This window comes from Triturus cristatus, chromosome 10 (assembly GCF_964204655.1).
Source record: "Triturus cristatus chromosome 10, aTriCri1.1, whole genome shotgun sequence".
In the NCBI taxonomy this organism is placed as follows: domain Eukaryota; kingdom Metazoa; phylum Chordata; class Amphibia; order Caudata; family Salamandridae; genus Triturus; species Triturus cristatus.
This window is the reverse complement of record NC_140593.1, coordinates 1,183,521,862-1,183,543,447: the sequence shown is the minus strand read 5'-3', so window position 1 is coordinate 1,183,543,447 and position 21,586 is coordinate 1,183,521,862. Positions and strand designations below refer to the sequence as shown.

The window sequence follows — 21,586 nt, the reverse complement described above, 5'->3', positions numbered from 1 at the left end:
AGGCACATGTTTATCTTACCTTATACTTACCATTTATGTCTATATGAATTACAATGTAATATTTCTCATACCTGAAAAAATATGGCTTATATTGGTAGAAGCTATTTATCTTTAGAGACATTTGGTTAGTTCTGAAAACAACTTTTTTTTCTTATTTTGAAATTTTTGGGGGATTTTCTTTTTACAAGGTGAATATGACTAAGCAAAACAATAGTATGAAGAGGAAACAGGGCGGCAACTAAGGCAAAAAGCAAAACTAAGACTGTTGGGGAGAACACTGGTGAGCCACCACAAGCTTACAAAACAGCGGACTGGATGCACCTGGTGGCCCAATCCTTTCACGCCAAAAAAATGACAACAGTCCTTTTTGGTGTCAACCATTGTTAACACGTCCTTGATGAGTACAGAAGAGGATCCAATTAGGCCTTCTTCATCATTGGAACCCCCACAAGGCCCTCAGTTACTACATTTCCCTGCCATTTACATTGGGGATTCGCACTCCTATCTGATGAGCCTAATATCCGGTTCACCAGTAGATCCGTGCCCGCGAAGCTTCTACCAGCCCTTGCTCCCACCATAAATCAACACATCAATAAGGTTTTGAATTCCTCTTTGGCAGCTGGTGTTATGCTGTCACTCTGGAAACAGGCGAAAATCCTGACCCTTCTAAAGAAACCGAGTGCCGATCCCCTCAAACCCACAAACTACAGGCCTATCTCCCTCCTTCCGGCTTTCTCCAAAGTGCTGGAGAAGCACGTAAATAAAATCATAATGAGTTTGCCAAAAATCAAAATCTTTTGCACCCCTCTCAGTCAGGTTTCAGGGCTAACTACAGCCCTGCAACGGCTCTGTTGGAGGTGACAGAACACCTTTAAGGAGAAACTGGATCAGGGGGGTAGAGCAATCCTCATATTGTTGGACCTGTCGGCAGCGTTTGACATGGTGCAACATAGGAGGCTCCTAGATAGACTGGAACAAACGGGCTTCAGGGAAACGGCTCTAGCCTGGCTAACTTTCTACCTGGAGGACAAAGAACAGGTTATTTGGACTCCCCCTTGTTACTTTACCATGCCTAGCCTTCAAGTTAGGGATCCTGCCTTAACCCAACGCTTTTTAACTTATATATGCCGCACTATGTTGGAGTCTTATAGTGCAAAGATAATTTAGTATGCTGACGACACTCAGCTGATTTTCTCCTGCAACAGAGGCAATGAATTTTAGGGGGGCATGATTAGATCCTGCCTCACTGACGTCTTCGGGTGGCTGGAGGAAAACCAGCTTTAGTGCAACTCTGACAAGTCAGAAATTGTTTTTTTCGGCCTGCCTGCAGTGCATGACTGGAGTCAATGGTGGCTGGAAGAATTTTCACGTCCCAGTGCAGCTCAATCCACAGTCAGAAACTTGAGAATCCATATTGATAACGCTCTCCCTATGCATTCCCAAGTTCAGGTTTTGGTGGGGACCTGTTTTGGACTACTCCGGATGGTGTGCAAGTTTTTTCCGCTTCTCCCGTTGGATTGTAGGAGGATTGTGATACAGGCACTGATCACATCCAGATTATACTATGGGAACATCCTCTACCTGGGCTTGCCAGACTTTCTCCTACTACGCCTTCAGGTGGTGCAACATTCTGCAGCCAGGGCTATTCTCCGTCTAAAACCGAGCTCCCACATGACACGTATCTCGAAGCCCTTCATTGGCTCCCGGTGAGGGAGCGGATAAAGTTTAAGGCTTTTGTAACTTTCTTTGAGGCTCTTCACGGCAAGGGGCCCAGCTACCTGGTACACTCCGACAAAGGCACTGAGATCAACCTCCGGGTCGTATGCTTGTGTCCCTAAGGTGTGCCTGGAACGTAGGGGTGGTAAATCCTTTAGCCTTCTGGTGGCACAGGCATGGAATAAACTTCTGTTGCCCCTTAAACTTTCAACAGATTTGACAAATTTTAAAAGATTGTTGAAAACTTGGCTCTTTGGGAGTTAAACCATTTCTTTGTCAGCATTGTGTGAATCTGCAGCACCGGGACACTCCTCTTGGAGTAGCTGTGCGCTTTATACATTTATGTCATTCATTCATTCATTCATGGTCATATCTCTCTCTCCCATCATAATAACATATGGCCGAGTATATTTAACTGTAGTAGTTTATTATTAACTTACCATTTGCTATGAAGCTTTAAGACACATCTTTTGCTATTGAGAGCAAAATGATCATGCAGACGATGCTGACATTCATAATTAATTTTAACCTATCGCAAAAGTACAGCGGTAACAAAAACAGAATTTACAATTGTTAATACCATAGTAAAAAACATTGTATGATTAGAAACACATTTTTTTAAAACATTCACATTTAATGAAAAAAACAAGTGTTTAAGATTAATAATAGTTTGAAATACTTCATGTATTATTTCTATACAAAACCAACTTAAACTACACAAAAAATCAAAATGTAAAAGTAATAGTAATAACTTTTCAGTCATAACTTAAAGTTATAATTTACTCCTGTTCAAAACTTACTAGCTGCCAGACTAAATTACTTATAACTCATGCCATCTCCATGCACTGATCATACCCTTTCATATTACATCACTTATTGCATGTTAAATTTAACAATTCTTTGCAAAACTCGTGTCATCTCAAAAGACATCATTTGCGAGAAGACTGCATGGTAGAGGGTCGAGTTATAGTTAAAATGTCTGCCATCACATCTTTATGGATGTGGTGGCATTCAATCAGATCTGTTGGCTCAGCAGATTGTCTGCGGCATGAAATATATTCATTTTTCATCCTTAATATTTTTGTAAAATTACTGAACATGATTACAGCAAATCATAAAATTCACCTTTTCTGGACCAAGATTTAGATTTCTGGCAAATTTGGTATAATTTCGTTCAGTGGTTTTTGCTACAGCTGTGTCTAATTTTACTGAGTAAAAATTAATGTGGAAAATGGGTTTTTGAACTTCCTTTTTTCTTGGCCCCTGTTTGATGGATCACCCAAAATCATTACAGAAATGAGCTGTAATGGATGCACTTTTGTTTTTGAAAGTTATATGAAGATTCGTTAATTGGTGCCAAAGCTATTAGCAATCTAAAAACTGCTTTTCCTATGGAAACATATTCCTAACTACCCAGTGGTTACAGCTACTGGCAGATATATAGCTATACATATATCTACTGAAAAAAACAAAGGTAATATAACGTTATAGATGGTGCTATTATAATATATAAAATAACATTCAAAAACAAAATACATTGTCATCAATGATGTCATTTGAAATGTAATCAGTGATGTCATCAATTATGTCATGTAACATGTCATCATGAGTGATGTGATGTGTGAGGTCATAAGCAGTGGAATTGTCAGGAGCAACTTTCAGGTGGGTCAGTATAACTGGTGAATTTTAGTGTTTCTTTTGTTTTTAAATGTTAGTCTTTCTATTATCAGAGCACCTAACTATAACCTTGTTTTAACCTTTATTTTTTTCAGTTAATTTCTAGGGTTTTTTAAACAGAAGCTAAAATGTTATTACTTAGCTAACTATCACTTTAACTTTAACCTGGGCTTTTCAGGGTATATCAAAGATTTTTTCAATGTAAAATAAGATCTTTAACCATATCTAACTATAATGACAGTTTAACCTTTGTTTTTTAAGTGATTAATAAAAAGCATGCCTTCTAACTTTCTTCTAAATTTGGTGTAATTCTGTTTAACCATTATTTTCAGTATCCCTTCCCAAAATTTTCTATGGAAATTGACATAGGAAATAATGTTTTGGGACACTCCAGTTTTCACAGCCCTCACTTTGCAGATCACCCCAAAACTTGTTGGAAAGAAGCTGAAGTAGTCCATTTAAAAAAAAAACATTTTGTGAAGTTTCATCCAATGGCGTAAAAGTTATTTGCAAAACTAAAAATGTGGTTTCCAAGTTTTAGGTGAAGAGCAACTCCTTATACATGGAACACACAAAAACACCATTGACACTCCAAAGCTGCTCCCCTGAAATGTCAGTTTTTCTAGCAGATATTTATATATAGTATATGAAATTGGTAGCTGTGTTCAGAACCTGCCTCCCTAAATCCCACATTTATTTTATTATTACTGAGGACCTTCCCGCCCAAACTAAATACTCCTGACTCTGGCCCTGATTTGAGGTGAGACCATTGTTGTACTATTAGCAGTCATTAGATGATTGAAAACACTGGAACAATCCTGAAAATAAGAACACAAAAGCAACACAATGCTGTTAGGGATAATACAAGTGGGTGGTGCATACAATAATCACAAGCATTTAACTTTCTCGATTGTGATCTGATTACAAATACTATGTTGTACAATTGAGTATAATAACCTTATTGCCTAAAGCTGGTTACTTTTTATTGAGATTACAAACCTTCCCTCAAAGGACTCTATGGAGGAAAGGATCGCCCTCTCATTGAATGCCAAAAGGGCATTCAACCAGAATGAGTAGCCATATACACTCCAGAGACTTGGACTTGGAGACGATTTTAGCTTCAAGGTTAAATGGCTATTTGATACACCCATGGCACAAGTGCAGAGGATTTCTTTCTTACTCCGTCTGAGTTCCAGAATGGCATCAGGGTGCCCTCTTTCTCTCCATCTGTTCCTTCTTGCCCTGGAGCCCCTGATGGTTATTATCCTGCAAAACCCACAGATCACAGGGATTCTTAGTCCAGCGGACACCTCCAAAAACCTGTTAAATGCTGGTGATATCTTGCTCAGCCTTCCTGACCTGCCGCGTCACAGCTGACCCTCATGTCTACCATCATAGAATTCTCTGAGATTGTGGGTAACTGGGTTAACTGAAGTAAAAGTGAGAATATGTCACTCTTCTGGCCATAGCAGGCTATGGATTCCATTGGAAGGCATATCGCCTGAGATATTTGGATGTTTACGTCAATAGGAATCTAGATCGGATGGTAGCGGACAACCTCAACCCACTTATTGCCAAAATGAAGCTGGTCTATGCTAAATGGACACATCTGAACATATGCCTATGGGGTAGGGTGCCGGTGGTAAACATTTTGGTAGTGCCACGCTCCATATATGTCCTGGGTATGTTATCCCTGATGGTCCAAACCTCTGTACTGTGGGAAATTGACAAGGGTATCAAATCCTTCATATAGGGGATCATGAGGCCCAGGCTAAACTCACCTCTCACATGCAATGTGGAGGACTCAGCCTCCTGAGTGTAGAGGATTACCAAACAGGGTTCCACTTGTCCCAACTTGTTAAGCTCTGGTTGACTACATAAGAGCTCCTTCTGTGGGCCCTTATCAAATGGCATTTATTAACTACCAGTCTGATTCTCCACATGCTGTTCAACCTTGACCCACTGTCGTTCCTTCAACACTGCTAACCCCATTTTACAGTCCATGGATAAGATGTGGAATCACACACACATTCTTCTCAATAGCGACGTGTAAATACACAGGCGAAGTCATATGGCATAATGCCACTATAAGTGTGGGAGACCGGCCCATCCTGTGTAATTTCTGGAAACGGATGGCATCCTTACTACTGGCCATTTACTGTCTGACAATCAGTTAAAATCTTCCTACAAGAGGAAATCCACTTAGTCAGCTCTTAGCTGTGAAAATATTGGCAACTGAAACACTCCCCCTCCAGCTGACATTGTTCCCCCCGTGGCTAGTAGGGGAATCCCTCGTACTGCAATATCTGACCCAGTGGGGGCAGTTCAAGTGGGTATTCTCAAGATTCTACAATCTCATAGCGTACATTCGCCCCTCAAAACTTCTTCTATTGCAGGTGCATGCCATCGTGCAGCAGCTACTCAACATCGAATATACGGACAACAACTGCACCAAAATGATTGAAAATTTGGACAGGGGTATCAGTGAATCTAGAATGAAATGTACCCGATTTAAAATGCTTCAGGACTGTTATTGGTCCCTCTCAAAACTAAAAAATGTAGGGCTGTTGCACCGCATGGCCTGCTGGAGATGCTCCTACAATCAATGTGACATGCCCCACATCCTTTTTCAAATTTTGGACCTGTTTGTGTATTGGTCCTCGGTGTGGTCCTCCCTCAGCGAGGCCCACAGATGCCTATTATACTGATGGGATCAGTAGTATCACTTTAAATGACTGATATCCAGCCCTTCATATCCAATCGGCCTCACCACGGGGAAAAAATGCATCTGGTGAGTGCAACATAGACCAACGCATGAGTGGCTGTCCGAGATGTACAAGACCACATACAAATGACTCATATAGAGGGCTCAGGACAGGGCATAATCCATCTGGTGAGGCTATACATATTTACCCTCCTTTGCTGTCTGCAGAGGTGCCTAAAAAACAGTGCTTGGCTCCATGATCTGGAAGCACCACAAATGGATTCACCTGTTCTATTCAAGTTCTATAAGATCTTCCTCAACTATGATAAATCTTCTTGTGAGCTATTAAGTCAACTTTTGCACAGTTGGGCATCGGCAACCTGCCAATCAGAGTCAGTGCACTATTTGCAATTTGAAACTGTAGCCACCCAGATTTGAGCATGGTTTCTCTTCAGAGTGGCTGCAGGATAGTTTGCCACTTGCCATCACCCTAGATTGCACTGTGGTGGCAACTCTCTAGACATACCTTGAAATGTACAACATTCAGAGACCTGCTCTGACAGCTAACCTTGTGCATTCCTTTCAAAAAGGCCTTGGAGACTGTTGTAGTTTGAGGGCAGTCTCTGCACAGGACCTGGAGCCACTCAGGTAGGAGGAAAGTTCTTTGTTCCACCTTTGGCTCCAAGGTTACAGCCACAGACTGATAGCTGGGTTGAAGAAGGGGCCCTAAGTGGGGTGAGACAGCTGTGATTATAACCTAAGTGCCTGGCATGAAATAAAGAAACTCTCTCCTATTTGAGTGGCTCCAGACTCTTGTGTTCAAACCCTTCAATCAGCTACAAAAGAGACATAAATCACATTTGACCTAGGAAATTGGACTTCATTCAGAAACTTCCACAAGTAGGCATCACCACTCGCTTCATCTACTGCACTTCAACATACTACAAAGCTGCCACAAAAAACGTGGGGAGACAGAAGGTATCCCCAGTCTCAGGCCACACTGAAAGTGATCTTGGGGAGCACTAGACTAACAGATGGATGGATTCCTCAAACTGTTTCCAGAAAAGAAAACAAGCACTGGCAACGCCACTAGGTATTGCCTTCGTTGCTGAAATGGTGTATTTGATGCAAGCACATGCCACAAACAAAAATGAAAGGTGGCTGCCACATGATAAAAAAAAGCTTTCATTAAAATCATTCACTGAGGTAGGCAGTTTGCTAGGAATGTTTAAATAAAAATCCTTTCAGTTGTACAGTGCATTTGCTGATTATTATTAGTGAAGGAGACAAGAATAATTCACTTCCAAACCAACCAACCAAATTGCAGATCGCTTCAATCTTACAGAGTGACTTGCACACTTTATAACAGCAGCTTTAAGAAGGAGACGGAAAATAAAATGTCGCCAAAATGGACACCAAAAATACAGGGCAAATAAATAGCTGGGATTTAAAGTTAATATAATTTTGTTTTTAAGCCACACACTTTGAACCAGCTTTGTAAATGAAAAGAAAAGAAATATTTTTAAGGGATACGAAAAATGTGCTCAGAATTTCTTCAGTCAACCGCAGTGAAAAGACCCAACGTGAACAGTGGGTAACCCATTGCTGCATGCAGTATGCGCCAAGGGGGTGGAAGCAAAAGTTGAATTACAGTTTAACAGCTCAGTGGATGAAGCCCACTCACTAAAATCTCTCCACTCTTTATGTATTATGTGCATGACTTTTTTTTTAAGAAACACAATAGTCTAGCAAAACAACTAAGCCTATCTTAAGGGCCAGACCTAAAATAAAGTGTAACCTCAGGACAAAGGAGAAACATTGCATGATGGTACAGCTGCACAGCTGTTCAGGACTTTTGGCCTCACATCTACTCATCAAGTGTGTTATGCATTTATTTAGTGCACGTGTATTATCCTCTGTGTCCCCATTTCCTGTAATTGTGAGGTTGTGATGAGGAAAGCTGAGAGTGTAATAGAATGTTGTTGAAGGAATCCAGTGTGTTCTGTTCCCTGGCTGATGTGACTGAGCATCTGTGACTATGTGTCCTGTATGCATAAATGTTTTATGGTATCATTGTGAGTGTGCAGCCGTGGTATATGGGGCTTCATGTCCGAGAAGGTCCCAAGGCTTGCACATCTTGGGCCATTGTGCAATTGAGTCACAGCCTAGTTGTTGTCTTGTTTCATTGTTTGAAACAAGCTGTGACCCTTTGCAGAGTTTCTGTGACGGCTGTTTGTTGTCTTAGAGTGTCTGAGTGGGTGTAGGAGAGCTTAAAAGGTTGTTGTTGAGGGAATATATAAGGAAGACATGTTGGAGATGAGTGATTGTCAATGATTGTCCTTCTATTTTATATACAAAGGAATGTATGTTTTTGGTTTTGTTGTTTGCAATAAAGGGGGATGTGTAGCAGTCTGTATGTCCCCATTCGATGCATTTCTGAGCTGATTTCTGGAATGCTGAGAGTAAACAATGTAATATAATGTTGGTGAGTGGTGTGGAGTGGAAACTAGGAGATAAGAGATAGGGACAGTGGATACAGGATGGAGCCTTAACATAAACCACCTGCTGGTGCCGTTACTTAAGAGGATAACATCTAATAAAGAACTTGGGGGCATATTATCAAGAAACGGAGTTAAAATTATCGCCGCTTTAGTGGCAGAAAACTGCTGCTAAAGCGGCGATAATGGGCTTGAAAATATGCCCTTGAGAATTCCCATAGAAGCCCATGTTCTGGTGTCAACATGGGCTTCTATGGGAATTCTCTGCGTCATATTATTAAGCCCGTTATCGCTGCTTTAGCTGCAGTTTTCTGCCGCTAAAGCGGCGATAAGTTTAACGCAGTGCTTGATAATATGCCCCTTATCTCTTACCTGAGTGGCTCCAGACTCTTCTTTGAGGATCCTGTCCTCTAACTTTACCAGCAACATAAAAGACATCTACAGTTTATCATCCTTTTAACTTTAATCCGCATCATAGATTTTAAACAGAGTGATATTTTAATTATTTTTAGCTTGTACCACACCTCTGCAGGTGGTGGTTGTCATACTAGTACAGTGCATTGCCAGACAAATGTAGTCAAAGAGAAACTATTCTGACTTAAAAATAGACCCTAAAAAGGACATTAGTAGCTGAGGAAAATACAAAAGAAGTTGCCTAAAATAAGCTGGTGTTATCATCTGTGGGGGATCTTTGCTTTATATATGTCTCAGCTCATCAGGAGATGAAAGATACCAAACAACATACTTGCAAGCACAATATTAGGTGGCTTTTTGCATCAAGGGAGTATTGACTGTTGGCAAGATAACTATTATTGCTGCATCACTATTCAAGCAAAGGAAACACCTTGAAGTGAAACCAAAAAGAGCATGTCACACAACCTGTAAAAGCACTAGTGACAATAATGGAGCCTCCTATAAGGACTAAAAGTTAGCAACAAAAAGCTTTGGGGTGAGACAAAACTGTTTAGTGTAATCTCATTAATAAGTCAACCAATGACAATTAGAAAACCACTGACAACTGAATTGGTTGTTCTATTGACATAGAACAGTGACACATACAGAAAAAGTGAAAACATGGCAGGGGAGAGAAAGTGAAATTGACCCAGTGAGTCCCTTACACAGGAAATTCCAATTAGAAATTTGATTGGAAAAAACATGATTGTGTATCAGCAACAGCCTTTTTTTATTCAGAAATGAGTTTGAGTAGGGTGGAATTTAGAGATTGATGAAGAATTTGGTTTGCAGTTAAATAATATCTACCCTAGGTATGGTTTATAAATCAGAAACAAAGTCAACGTCTTTAGAACTTGCAAAAGAAGATGCATCTACACATTACTTCTTCAAAGCTTTTTTTATCTGTTCATTTCTTAGGCTGTATATGAAAGGGTTCAGCATGGGGACAATGATGTACATCACAGTTACTGACTTCTTCCTCTCAAGCGGGTAGCTGGAGCTAGGCTGGAATTCGGTGAATATAACGGTCACGTAGTACAAGCTGACAACAATGAGGTGTGAAGAGCAGGTGCTGAAGGCTTTACTCCTCCCTTCACTTGAGCGGATACTCAATACGGTTGAGATGATACAGATGTATGAGACCACTATGGGGACAAGGGAGACCAGGCCTATGAATGTACCCACAGTGAAAATCAGGATCTCAATGATGGTGGTGTCTGAGCAGGAGAGCTTCAGAAGTGCCGACACGTCACAGAAGTAGCTCTGGATGAGGTTGGATGCACAAAATGACAGTGTGACAACCATCATACTGTATAGAAAAGAATTCAGGAGACCACCTATCCAGGAACCTGCCACCAGCAGAATGCACACATTCTTGCTCATTGCTGTAAAATAATGCAACGGCCTACTGATGGCAACATATCGGTCATAAGCCATTGCCCCAAGTAGCAGACTGTCCATGGTCTCCATAAAAACAAAGACAAATAACTGTGCAATGCAGCGTGAGTACGAGATGGTCATCCTCTGAGAGATGGTGCTGACCAGCAGCTGGGGCAACATATCTGTCAATATGCAGATGTCCACTAGTGACAGGCTCCAGATGAAGTAATACATGGGGGCATGAAGCTTTGAATCAGTAGCAATGGCAACCATGATGGCACCGTTGCTTACTATCCCAACAAGGTAAATTGTAAGAAACAGGGCGAAGAGTGCAGTCTGATGCTTTGGATTGTCTGACAGGCCCTGGTAAATAAAGTAGATCACTCTGGTCTGGTTCTCCATGCCCATTCTTTTATCTCCAAACAGCTGTGGGTGGAAAGTGAAATTTTAAGCAAGAGAGTTAAGAGCATTCAGCATTGACAAGTTACCAATATATTAAACACAAAAAATACTCTCACCTCATTACTACGCAAAGCTCTAAAGTTTTTTAGATGATTAGTTCAATTGTTTTAATACAGGTGTAAGACAACTTTTACACCTATTAATAATGTATCATTTCTATTTTTAAATACAGCAAAGAAACTTTTAGGATTTTCTCATGATAAATCCTAAAAGTGACTTCACTGTGTCTAAAAATAAAAAAGATACAGGGCCTTATGATGACTTTGGTCGTGTGACAGCGGGCTGCCATGCCAACGCAGCGCTGCCACAACACCGCAGCCATAACGAGCCCGCCTGCCAGATTCTGACTGGAATCCAGGTCAGGTGGTCCTGCAGCGACTGGCCCGCGGCAGAGCAGTGCTAAGCCTCATATGTCAGCCTTAACAAGTCCCCCCAATGGGAACGCCATTGCACATTCCTGCAGAGCATGGACTGTCAAGTCCATGCCCTGCAGGAACTGGGTGTGCATTCATACAGGGTGGTGCCGCAGCGGCACCACCAGCATTTTAGGGGCCTCAGACCACTGCAAGCCCGCCAGGGATCATGGATCACTGGTGGCAGCAGCAGTCCCATGCCTGTCTAACCGCTGAACTTGTAACAGGGCGGTTGGACCTCTAGTGTGGCGGCAGCCACACCACTACCACCCTGGGTTTGGTGGTCCATCGGACCACCAAAATCAAAATAAGGCCTGCAGTATTAGTAGGGGGAAAGGTTCCCTTGCACATGTATGTAAGCAACAACAGCTAGTTTACATATTTTGCTGGAAGACTCTCAAATGTACAAAATATTCAGGAGGGTTGAACTTGCACCTGGAAGTCGCACTTCACAGCACCCTGTCAAGTGAAAATAGGAGCGGCTAGCTTTGCTGTACAAATTGTTTATGTAGGGGATACAGTATTAGGCATGTACAGTGCAGCTTCTTCCTTGTAACTAGCTCTATAACTACACTGCTACCAAACCAAAACATTCTAATCTGTGAGACTGTAGGTTCATGCCACTAATACAGTTCTAATTAAAGAGCCAGAGACATTACATTTTCCCTCTTTTTTAGAACTTATATATACTCTAAACAGAAACAGGGACATTACATCAGGAACACAAAACAAATTTACAAGCAGGTCCTTACCACTTTTACATTCATGGTTATGTTTGAAGGTGTTTACTTTTCTGGGTTCCACCTCATCACCTCCTTCTCCATACTCATCAAACTGATGTGTATTTTCTTCAGCTTGATTGGATTCCAGATAATCCCTTTAATCATTATGGTCCTTATTATGAAACTCACAGTGGTAGTCCGACCACTGCTGCACTAGCGGTTCGACCGCTGGATTACAACTATGCGGGCAGACCGCTGTAGCACTGCCGCAACCGCCAGGAATCAGAGATCCCTGGTGGTGGTGCGGTGCTCTGAGGGCCACGTTATGGGCATAATTATGAATCTTGAACCGCCAATCTCATGGTGGCACAGCGGTGGCAGTCCGGCTACTGCTGCTCTGGTGGTCCGACCGCCGGATGACAACTTAGGTGGTCAGACCACCATGGCACCACAGCAACTGCTGGTGGTGGTGCGGCAGTCTGAAAATCTAAATATGCTTGGTGGTGCCCTGCGGCGCTGCCAAGCATATTAAGACTTCCCTCACTGACAGCGGTCTCGAGGTTCTTATTCCATGGAACTGCTGGCGGTAAGGAAAGCCTCTTGGCCCCGTGCACTGGGGTATGCAGGGGGCACATGTTGTTTCCCCCTGTGTGCTTGCACCCCAGTTCCTGCACGGCATAGACTGCAGGATCCATGCCATACAGGAACTGCCTTCACTCTCCCATATCGGTGCCCATTTTCAGAGGCACAGCTGTGGGACCGCCAAAGAAATGCCTGCCAGACATAAGAAAACTCGTAATCTGGTGGATGGTGCTCACACAGCTATGGCGGTGTGGGGTGATTGCATGGGGGCCCTGCTCCCACACCACCAAAGTCATAAATGGGCCCCTAAATTAAGACACGATTCTTGTTTTTGACAGACTGAAGTGACCACCAATACAGCTTGTAGGTAGAGAAGTCGTCTTTATTACTGCTCATCAACGACAGCTTCCAGGGAATGAACATATCACTCAAGACTCCAAGCATGAACATTCCATCACCAAGGAGGTGACAGAACATTCAGTATGTCATGACATAACCACTGTGGATACTACAATATCTCCCTTTCTCACAGAAACATTATGATTGAATAATCAAAGGAGAAAGAGAGGAAAAATATAAACAGAATTAAATACAATAATAAGCAGAGAAAGGAAAATAAATAAAAAGAAAAGAACAGAAAAGTACTGATAACAAAACTTAATTTAGCTTAGAGCAACTAGTAAACCTCATAAATCCATACGTTTGGGAACAAATCTCCTGCGACTACTCTTCCTCACCAAAGAAGTAGACGTATCTGGAGATATACCATCGCTAGTTGAACTTTCTCCGCTCAAGTCAATCTCCACACCATCAAGAGATGATTTGTTAGAAGAAAAAGCAGGATTAATTTTCAAACCCATTTAATGTACAACTTTATCAGGCATTCTATAAATCCTGGATACATTCCACCAATTCTTCCCATTGACTCTCACAGCATAACGTGAAACTGAATCAACATACAACGGTTGACTAAATTTCGATAGAAAGTAGGTCAGGTCTAATGATTTTTCCTCCAGGAATATGTTCAACCACAAAATTGTATTGAAGAAGTTTGGAACTCAATCTAGCAATCCTGGGAGTGTGATGTTTCACCACAACACCATTGAGAATAGGAATAAGAGGTTTGTGATCAGTCAATAGCTTAAAAGACCTACCCCAGAGAAAACTTTTAAACCTCTCAATTGCCCAACAATTCGATGTCTCGATGACAGAATAATTTTTTTCGCTGGGACGTAATGATCGAGAGATGAATCCAACAGTATGTTCATCACCAACTTCCATTTGAGTCAACATGCCACCAAGGCCATCAAGACTTGCGTCCACAGATACGATAGATTCTAAAGAAGGATCAAAGGGAGTCAAAATTTTGCAGGAACCAAGTTCACTCTTAATTTTATCAAAATCTGTTTGACACCTTTGATCCCAGAGAAAAACAGTTCCTCCCTTCAAAAGTTCACGTAAATGAGCAGTTTTGGCTGAAAAATTGGAAATGAACTTTGAATAAAACTCACACATTCCTAAGAAAGATGAAACTTGCTCTTTGGTCTTGGGAGAAGGAACCTTGACAATTGCCTCTATCAGACCTACTCTGGGAAGAATCCCCTTACCAGATATGCGGTGTCCTAGATAATCAATGGACTCCACACCAAAAACACATTTGCTCAAATGACCCACAATACCCTTCTCTTGTAGTCTATTTAAGACTTCATTCAAGCTTTTGCCGTGCGAAGATCTGCAAATTCCTGCCACTAGGATGTCATCTTGAAAGACAACAGTGTTATGAACTCCCATCAGGACATTTTCCATGACACGCTGGAACACGGAAGCCGCCGAGGCTAGCCCAAACGGCATCCTTTTGAATTGGAAAGTCCCAGATGGAGAAACAAAAGCAGTCAAGTGTTTAGACGATACGTCCAGTTCAACTTGATGATATGCCGAAGATAAGTCTATCTTCGAAAACCATTTGAATCCTTGAAACTTAGAGACTATATCATCAATGCGGGGCAGCGGGTGTGAGTCCACCCATATATTCTTATTAAGACAGCGCAAATCAATGCAGACTCTGAGATTCCCATTCTTTTTCCATGCGACCACCAAGGGACTTAACCAGAGAGATGATTCGATGGGCTCAATCACACCTGATTCACACATCTTCTCCAACTCTTTCGTTAAATCATCCCTAGCACTCAAGGATACATTTCGCAATTTATGTTTAATTGGAATAGCTCCATCTTTTACTTTGATAAGATGTTTAAAACCATTGATTAGACGTAGTGTGTCACAAAAAACATTGGGAAATTTTCTTCCCCAATTAGAAGGGTCCTCATCGCATGTTAATTCATTGACAATGGACACTGGTTCCTTTGTGCCAGGTCTAAGAGTCATCCCGAATATACCTTGGTGATACCACCCTAGGATGTTTAACCCTTTAATAGCCACATAGATCTTCCCAGTTATAGATCTCTCTTTGAAAACTAATGTGCTTTCAAAAAAAACCTTTAGTTGAATCTTCCTTCCTTCATAAGATACAGGGCTTCTATCAGGAGGTTCAAGATGCTTATCACCCCACACAGATCCAAACAACTCTTCAGTGATCATCGTCAAATGTGCTCCTGAATCAGCAAGCAATTTCAAAATTTTTCCATCAACTATAATGTCAACAATGGGATCTGCACACTCCTCACAATCATCTTTAACCACTAACAATAAATCACTCATGGAACTTACAACTTCCGTGTCACTCTCCACTTTGTCATTCTCCTCCCACACAACATTAATATTCCTCATAGAAGTACACACTTTAGCAAAATGACCTTGCTTACCACAATTTCTGCAAGAAACGTTCCTAGCAGGACAAATACGTGAGTTAGGGAAATGTGAAGGAAAACCACATTTGGTACACACATTTTTCTTTTGAAAATAGAATTGTTTCTTATCATGTCTAACTGCAGGCAATTTCCCTTTAATCTCATTACTGTTCTTCTCAGACCCACTATTCTTCTCCGCCCCATTTTTTCCTTCATTTACGACACCAACCATAGATTTGTCTGATCTAAGCTCATTGGAAGACATCTGGGATAACTCAATGCTCTTGACTATGGAAACCGTTTCTTCAAGAGATGGATTTTTTGAAGTTAATAACTTCTGTTGAACTTTTTTATCTCTACATCGTACAACAATTTGGTCCCTGATGAGTTGAGACGTAAACTTTTCAAACTCACATTCAGAAGCCAAAATACGTAACGAAGCAACATACGACACAATGCTTTCAGAAGCTTGTTGTTCCCTCGCAAAAAACTTGTGCCTAGCTACTACCAAACACTTCTCAACATCGAATTGTTTTTCTAACATTTGTATTGCTTGATCAAAATCATTTAACGGTTCATTACCCTCTGCTACTACAGATAAAGGTAAATGTTCTAACACAGCATAACCCTCAAAACCCAGGTTGTGTTCAAACGTTGTCAAATTTGCTCCAAAATAAAAAGAATTGTTGAAATTGCACATGCAATGAGAAAGAAGTAGTATTAAAAGTCACCATTTACCCAGTACACTAAATGAGTCCTTCAGCTTTATATGAAGATGCACAAGATGGCGCTAGAATGTTATGAATGTATTGCTAGAAAATAGACAAACGTTGCTCCGATGAACAGATTTACAAGAAATACGACGTGCAGAGCGATGCTGCAGTACCTTTACACACACAAATATCTAGCAGTCCCCTTCCTTTGCGAACATCTTGCTGGGTAACACAGCATTCAGAGTAGGATGATTATTCTTTGCGCGCTGACTTCACTACCGGAGGACGTTACCACGTGAGGGAAATAAGAGCGCACTGACCTCACAGCTAGAATGTAGAAGCAGGAAGAATACTTGATGAACGTGACAGCGTCAACACTAATACGCACTCCACGTCATCATTTCACCAGCCGGCATAGAGGAGTAAAGACCAACGGCTTCCTCGGATCTCGTGCACCTCTCGAAGCAATTCACCGATCAGGCAAGCAGCAAGATGCAGAAAACGGACTAACCCGATGCCGAAGGTAGGATGAAACTCCGGAGAATGTTGTGATTCCAAGTAGATGGAAATGCTTGTTGATGCTGTTAAGTCTGGTTTATGAATCCTCTCGTTCCGCAGTGAAAAAACAAATTTAACTGACTTTAGATCATGTCAGTGATAGCCGAGACAGAGGGTCCCATCGGCAACGGAAATGTCAGTGCACTTCAGTAAGATTCTGATAGTATTTGAGCAATAGACAATTCTTTACCAAAAAAAAAAATAATAATTTTGAAACACGAATCTCAAGTAGAGAGATTTCGCATAAGTGGGTGTAGAGATGAGCAGTAAATCCCAATTGCGTCACCAATTGCAGTGACCACCAATACAGCTTGTAGGTAGAGAAGTCGTCTTTATTACTGCTCATCAATGACAGCTTCCAGGTAATGAACATATCACTCAAGACTCCAAGCATGAACATTCCATCACCAAGGAGGTGACAGAACATTCAGTATGTCATGACATAACCACTGTGGATACTACACAAACCTGTAACAGACGCCATAGTACCTTCAACCGAGTGATTAGTAGCGTGTTCTAAAATAAGCGTTTGTCTTTCTTAGCTGTAGTTGTTACACTAACACCCAGTCCTTTGGTAAGATATCTGAGTCTCTTTTCATGTCGACGTGAATCAGTGCATTCTTTCGTTCTCTGCTTTGCTTGACTCGATTATTAATACTTTCACATTCAGGGGTGGGGTCTTTCATAAATTGAGGTAATCAGGTGTAAATCATTTTTTCAATCATCAACTCTGATGCCTACTTCCCAGTGGTAGAATGTGGAGTTGCACCATAGTCTGTACTCCTTCACAAATTGCTTGATGCGAAATATATGCAAAAGCATTGCATGTTGGCTTGGTATCTTACTTGTGGCCTTGACACTCTCTACAGTCTCATTTGCCTGGGTCCACATTGGACCAATCTTCCTGTGATTAATCTCTAGATATTGTACAGCACAAGCAATCAAAATCAGTTTTTAATGTAATTGATATTCCACACCCCAAAAATATTTCATCAAGAATCAAAAGTACAGCTGTCACAGAGGTAGAAGATGCATGTCGCACTAAAAGGACTTGGGAATATTCATCAATGACCAGACTCAAATAACAGCCTGACTCTTTTGGTCCATAGATGTTGACATGTACCATTAATGACACAGTTTCTAGAAGTTCCCAGATTATTTATTTTGTTGGTGGATTATCTTTATTAAAGGTTTGAAATAATTGGTGAGTCTGCATGGTTAGTTTAACCCAAACAACTCAAAAGGCCCAATTTATTTGTTGACTGTATGCATGCTCCATCACAAGGGCGATGGAGTATACATACTGCCAAGATAAAGTTCAGCCTGCCAAATTTAAAAGTGAGGAGACCTTATGTTTAATCACCTTAGGTTTCATCATCTCTTCCGTGATTAAACCACTCCGATGGACCTTTGAAGTAAGGGCCATTGGAGGCTGGCTTCTGATTCCGCCCACCTGATTTAGATTAGCAGAATTGTAGTTAAGTTTTCACTGCCTAGCATCACCAGGAAAACCTAGGCGATAAGGGGTAGTAAAAATGACTAAATGCTCCCCTCAACATGGGAGAGTGAAGCATTTTATATTTATTTTCTAAAAGAAAATCCCGCTTTAGGATTTTCTTTTTGAAAATAAAAAAGAAAGCAGTGTGATGGAGGGCTTTCATGATGACGAAGCCCTGTACCAAACTTTAAACAACTTTGACAGGAACCACTGTGATGACAGTTACTGCAAATACTTTATAAATGACCTCCAGATTGGCAGTCATTTCTAAATTAGTTTGGCGGCACTTCAATGGGGATGACGGAATAATTCACTCCCTCCACTTGGTGGAGAAATGGGCTACATATAGATTAGACCCTACGTTTGGAACCACACTTTCTCTCTCAATAGTTTTTTTGTTTTGTTGACCCAATGTCTAGATGGGTTTTGTGAGCAATAATCACTGTTTGTTCTTGTACAAGGCTGGGTTTAGGGCGGTGCGACCAGTGCAGTCACACTGGGCGCTGACCTGGAAGGGGGCACTGGCCTCACTGGGGGCTGCTGTGTTTAGCAATAACACAATTTGAAACCACACGCTGCAGAGTCCCTTATGGGTCCAGCTTTCATACAGCAATATAAATGTCAAGATAAATCTTGTGAATAATGTTCCTGCTAGAAAGCGCAGTGTTTTCTAGAAGCAGTTTTGACTTGCCATATAGTAGTGCAGAGGGTTAATATGTCTGCTGCAAAGAACAGATCTGTACTTTATGTAGATAGCTGTGTGGATTAGCAAAGCCAGCCTTTACAAGCGCTCTAAAACAAATAAAATGCATGTGAGAGAGGGTCTATGGAGAGATGAGGGGCTCTTTTGCGGACTGGGCATGGAGAGGGGCACCAAAACAGACTGTCGCACCAGGCGCCATCAGGGCTAAAGCCGGCCTTGTTCTTTTAAATTTTGTGACATTATAACTCTGCTTCTTCTTAGCAGTAATCCATTGGCAAATACTGTTGGCTTCCTTTGTATTTGTTTTAGTTTTAGTATTTCACCATTTTGTACTCCTTTTATGTTTTTTGTCAGAGATAAAGTGCTTTAGTTTGTTGTTTAGGATTGTTTTGATTACCTTGTGCATCGTTATGTATTCTTGTTTCTTTTAGCTCCTTTAGTAATATTCTCTCTGGTGTTTACTCTCAAATAATAAGGTTTATGTATTTCTCTGTTAGCGCATTGCTGTGAATGACATTTGGTAATGGATGAAAAAATGAAATCAGCTGGATTGTATTCTTTGTAAGGTTTGTGCAGTATTTTAAAATCATAATTGTTGAAAATTTGCCCTTTTGATTGGTCACTCCAAATGATTTGCCTTTTACTGAACCCTATTTGTGCTAGCTATAAAACTCTATTGCTGTCTATAGAACCCCTGCTAACCATTGATAAAGTGTTTGTGCATTTCATTTACTCCCTATTATATGGTGTCCCTATTATATGATGCCAACTGTACCTAGAGCCTGCAAATTAAATGTTACCAGTAGACTCCAGCACTCATTGAGCCATCTACTGCAGTGGTATTGCATAGCATGTCTCAGGCCTACCATTGTAGCCTGGCTGTGCAGTTTGAAAACTACATTTTGGACCTGTCAAATGAACCACTTTTTAGACAGCCCTAAAACCTTTGTTTTAAATTTTAGGTTACCCCTGAGTATGCCTTATTGTCTATAAGGCAGGGTGCATGACATTAAAAAGTAGGACATGTAAAAGTTTAATGTTCGAAATGTCTTACAGGTTCTAGCACCACAAGCTATTTTCACCTTAGCAGGGTCAGCTGTTCCATAGGAAAACAATGGGATATAGTATTAAGTGAAATGCATGTTATCTCGGATTAGGAAACAGCTACAAATGTTTTAAATATTTATTATAGGCCCAATTTACTCAGATATGTAATCAATATTATAGAACAATGACTTTTTTGAAAAGTTATCTTTGCTCTGCCTGAAGTCCCTGAAGCTAAATCTGCGAGCCAATAATTAGAAATGTAATGGGTTTGAATGAGGTGTGAACATGCTCATAGAACAGGGACAAAAGGCATTAGGTGTGCTGAGGTGTTGTTGTGCTCTTGATAGCTTGGCATGCACCCTTCTTTTGTACTACCAGTCAGACTGGCCTTCTTCGCAGTGGGTCTGTTGTCAACATTAATGTGTTAGGTCCTCTTCGAGTGTGAAAACTTACTTGACAGGTCTGCTGGTGTCTGTTTTTGGAGCAGGGTCAAGACTGATTTACATATGACCGGGACCAAACTGAGGTGGCATGGTGTGCCAAATAACAACAGACTGGGATAATTCATTATTAATGATGGTGATTAAAATATTACCAATGGCTAAGATTAGTTCAAGCATTCCATCATCACTTTTTTGTCTAAACTCTTTTTATTAGGCATAGAAACAATAGATAGGGTGACTGTACACTACAGCGATAAAGATGCAGCAACATTCCCCAAGGCTGTTAAACACTCTATCGGGGGTACAGTTTCCTCAAATGAGGGGGTTGAGATCATTTGCCAGTGTAAGTGCCAGCCTACCCTGTTATTCTTATATTTTATATATCATGAGTCCTAGAAATGTATTCCCCCTCCCAACTCTACCTTCCACCCACCCCCATACTAATCCCCACAACAAAATAACAACAAGAGAGGTGGACATTGGATGATGTGTACACTGGTCTCTGAGTCTAATATATATGCCTGTTGTTGCTATGTGAACTTCCGATGTTTGGTCAATCATTCAGGGTGGCCAAAAGCCTCCCACCTAGCACTGGAATAGATGCATATCGCGCAACGAGGGTGGGCATCACACCATAGGAAGGCTGCTTGTAGGATAAATGATGAGAGGGCCCCATTTATATTCGACATTTGAAGTGGAGAGAAGTAGGCTGTATAAAAAGGAGATCGCTCCCCTCATCAAACCCACCCGCTGCACAAATGTTTCTACTGCCGTCCTTTCACATAACAGGTAAATTTGTAAAGCACACGATAACCCGTAGGTGTCCTGGCGGTGAATAACAGATGTTTATTGTTACCCAACTCAATGTTACTTATTTTATCGAGCTCAGATGGATGAAAGGCTAAGTGGATCTGCTGGGATTTGAACCTGTGGCCATGAGGTCGAACACACGCCCGTGCAGTGGCTGCTTTAGTCCACTGAGCCATCAGACTGTGGTGCTGCCTCTCTGACCTGTGGTTGTAGGGCCCAATGTTTAAGTTGAAGGAAGTGGAAATGTTCGCTAGGCGGGACATTAAAGTCCCTTTGGCAGCTGTCAAATGTGGAAATATTGTGGTTGTGAAATAAATCTGATAGTATCAGGCATCCTCCCTCCTCCAGGTGTCAAACAAACCTTCGTGCATCGCCGGGGGGAATTCCGGATCAAAGGGGA

The 21,586-nt window shown here is 41.3% G+C and overlaps 1 protein-coding gene across 1 annotated transcript; it reads right to left on the bottom strand.

The window, feature by feature from the left end:
* Nucleotides 1–9,927: 9,927 nt before the first annotated feature.
* Nucleotides 9,928–10,830, bottom strand: LOC146796969 (olfactory receptor 5V1-like). The gene has a single exon (XM_085630283.1). The coding sequence runs from the start codon at nucleotides 10,828–10,830 to the stop codon at nucleotides 9,928–9,930; it is 903 nt and encodes a 300-aa protein (XP_085486409.1).
* Between the last annotated feature and the right edge of the window lie 10,756 nt (nucleotides 10,831–21,586).